Source organism: Anneissia japonica, unplaced genomic scaffold (genome assembly GCF_011630105.1).
Source record: "Anneissia japonica isolate Jap-2015-1 unplaced genomic scaffold, ASM1163010v1 scaffold16103_len4863_cov192, whole genome shotgun sequence".
Lineage (NCBI taxonomy): Eukaryota > Metazoa > Echinodermata > Crinoidea > Comatulida > Comatulidae > Anneissia > Anneissia japonica.
The window spans coordinates 2,206-4,863 of NW_022757106.1; the positions used below are offsets into that span (position 1 = coordinate 2,206).

The window sequence follows — 2,658 nt, forward strand, 5'->3', positions numbered from 1 at the left end:
TGGCCAGCTTAAACCCTGACATCAACAGTGGAGTTGTATACTTAGCCCTGGGTTCGTTTTAGAACGTTTTCTCATGGCTATCAACAACTACACTCTCTAACACTCTAAGTCTAAGCCTCATAAAAATGCTTGGTTTATGGTTTAAAACACCGTCCACAAAGTCTCGCTGATGTGTGGAAAGCGCTTCGGTCATTGGATCACATATGAAACACGTACTAAGCTGGGAGAATTTCATAATATTGCAGCTAGTTATCGCAGTATGTGTTCCAACCTAACCGGTAGGCCTGCCATCTTGAGTGGGGAGAGTTAACCGTAGGTAAATTGCCTTTCCCACGCACACAACCAAAATGCATAACGACGCAGTCTTAATTATGGACTAAACCTGCTATATACAAGGTTCCCAAATAAGGTATTTTATTGGAGGAAGACCTGAGTCCTCACGTTTTATAGGTTAAAAAGTTGAATAATACCTGGGAGTTGGTGATGAGAAGAATAGCACCACCAGTTGCTAATAGATACAAAGCCATAAATGACAAATATGATGTCGCTGGACCGCTGAATGCAAACAATAGGCATGCTAGCAGAATGAATATACTGCACAAAAAAATAAGAAATATAGAATTCAGTTTTGAGCATGGGCATAACATAGGCCTATTGGCTATCATTTAATCAACTATGATACTGTCCCTTATTTATTTCCTGAATGACGTATTGTATCATCAATGTTTTATCGTATACTCTTTGATTATCATCATCATCATAATGTTCAACTCTTACCTGCTGAATATTCGTGATAATCTTATTCCAAACTTGTCATACACTAATCCAAATATAAGTGCACTAGTATTCAACCCAAATGCCCCGATGATGAAAACAAGTTGGAGACGCGCATCTTGCTCAGCGCATGTCGGATAACCATGGACGCCATATTCTACCCGGTCATTAAGTGTTTGTGTATGGTTCAGACATTGGTCACTGAAATATCCCCTGTCCCGCAGGACGTAGACCAATGATGGCCATCCGTACGTAGGTCCTCCTAAAATGAGGCACTCAGTAAATGTACTGACTAATATTACTTTCTTGTTCACACTTATGCCCAAGTTCATAATGTATCTGAAAAAAAAAACACACAGCAACTTGAAGATAGTATAGTGTATACAATATTTGATGTCGATTATCAATTTTTATAACATGGTCATAATTATCAGAGTACAGAGATATCTCGAACAAATGAAATATGATTCGCCTATAAAAATCAGACAATGTATCAAATTTTACAATTTACATATCCCGTTTTCATTCATGATGCCATTTTTATTTGAATTTAGTTCCTCGATTATTTCGACAACTAGCATAATACCCCTACACCAACTTCTCTGTTGGGCACAACAGGGGTTAAAAGCTAAAGTTAATCCTTCAATTATGGAAATATGCTAATTATAACAATCTTTAAAATGATCTTTCATTGAATTCAGTTGTAAAATCTGATACAGACAGGAAAGATTGTAATGTGTAGGCCTAATGTCGTACCGGAGAGGATCGAAGTCAAATTATGTTCCGTAGACTTTATGCAGTTTCTTGTTATCCTTTATTCAAATCACTAACCAAGTGTAAAATCATAATAAAGAGATTTAAAATGCTTGCTTGCTTGATGTTTTTGGGTCGGTTGGTAAGCTGTATGCGTATATGTATGGAAGCTTACAAGTAGTGCCAACCAGATATCTAGATAATCATAATCCTATAAAAAAAGATTATCTTTACTTATGAATTAACATTGCGGTCGAAACGTGGGGGACCAATCCTCTTTAAAATATGTGGGGGGAAGTGTCCCCAGCCCCCCATGATCTGCGCCCATGGTGGCTATATCAACTGGGGAAACAGATCGTAAAGCAATATAAACACTTTCTTCCGGACCAGGTCCTCGAATGCCACTGGTATCCTCCAGCCAAAATATTCTGATTTTTTAAAAATAAGTTTTAAATATCCATTAAAATGACTAAAAGGGCTATAATTAAATGTAAGTCATGATGTTTAATTAAAGCCAGTGCACCACGTCATGCATTCTACAGAATTATCGCCGTTGTTGGATTAAACCATGGTGCACAAACTCCGTCGCGTCCACTCTGGGGAGGTATTCCGTTGTCGTAGTAACTCACCGGCACTCGGACAGCGCAGGCCAGCTTCGGAGTTTACCACCATCTTTCGATTGGAAAATTAAACTTTCATCACATGATTCCATTATCATGTTTTTTAATAATAAAAAAATCACTCTTACCTTACTTAAAAGTAGGCCTATACCCAAGCATGGAGGAATAAACCCAAGTAACATCAGTATGTCTTTATACAATTAGGCCGGGGGCTATAAGAAGATTGAAACACACACAATTGCATGCGTTTTATTGATTTGCAGACATCCAGATCCGGGACTAACAAATGGATTAATTGCTTCTTTATCACTTGGTTCATCTACATACGTTATTTATACTGGTTTCAAATTGCTTTTATGATCTAGTTTAAGTGACAAAATGATGCTTGTATATCGTTAGTAATATTATTTAATTTGCCAAGGCAGTTCCCGTACAGTGTTGCAGTATCCCATCGGCGCAGTTGGTTCATGCACACAATATATGTAAACTTGATGTCGGGGCAAAATAAATA

At 37.7% G+C, this 2,658-nt stretch overlaps 1 protein-coding gene across 1 annotated transcript; it reads right to left on the minus strand.

Annotated features, from left to right (window-relative positions):
- Positions 1-58: 58 nt before the first annotated feature.
- Positions 59-1,160, minus strand: LOC117124421 (solute carrier family 43 member 3-like). Its single transcript, XM_033270647.1, has 3 exons — positions 778-1,160; positions 471-594; positions 59-220 (listed from the first exon to the last, which is right to left on the minus strand). The coding sequence occupies exons 1-3, from the start codon at positions 1,104-1,106 to the stop codon at positions 59-61; spliced, it is 615 nt and encodes a 204-aa protein (XP_033126538.1). The 5' UTR covers positions 1,107-1,160.
- Positions 1,161-2,658: the final 1,498 nt, after the last annotated feature.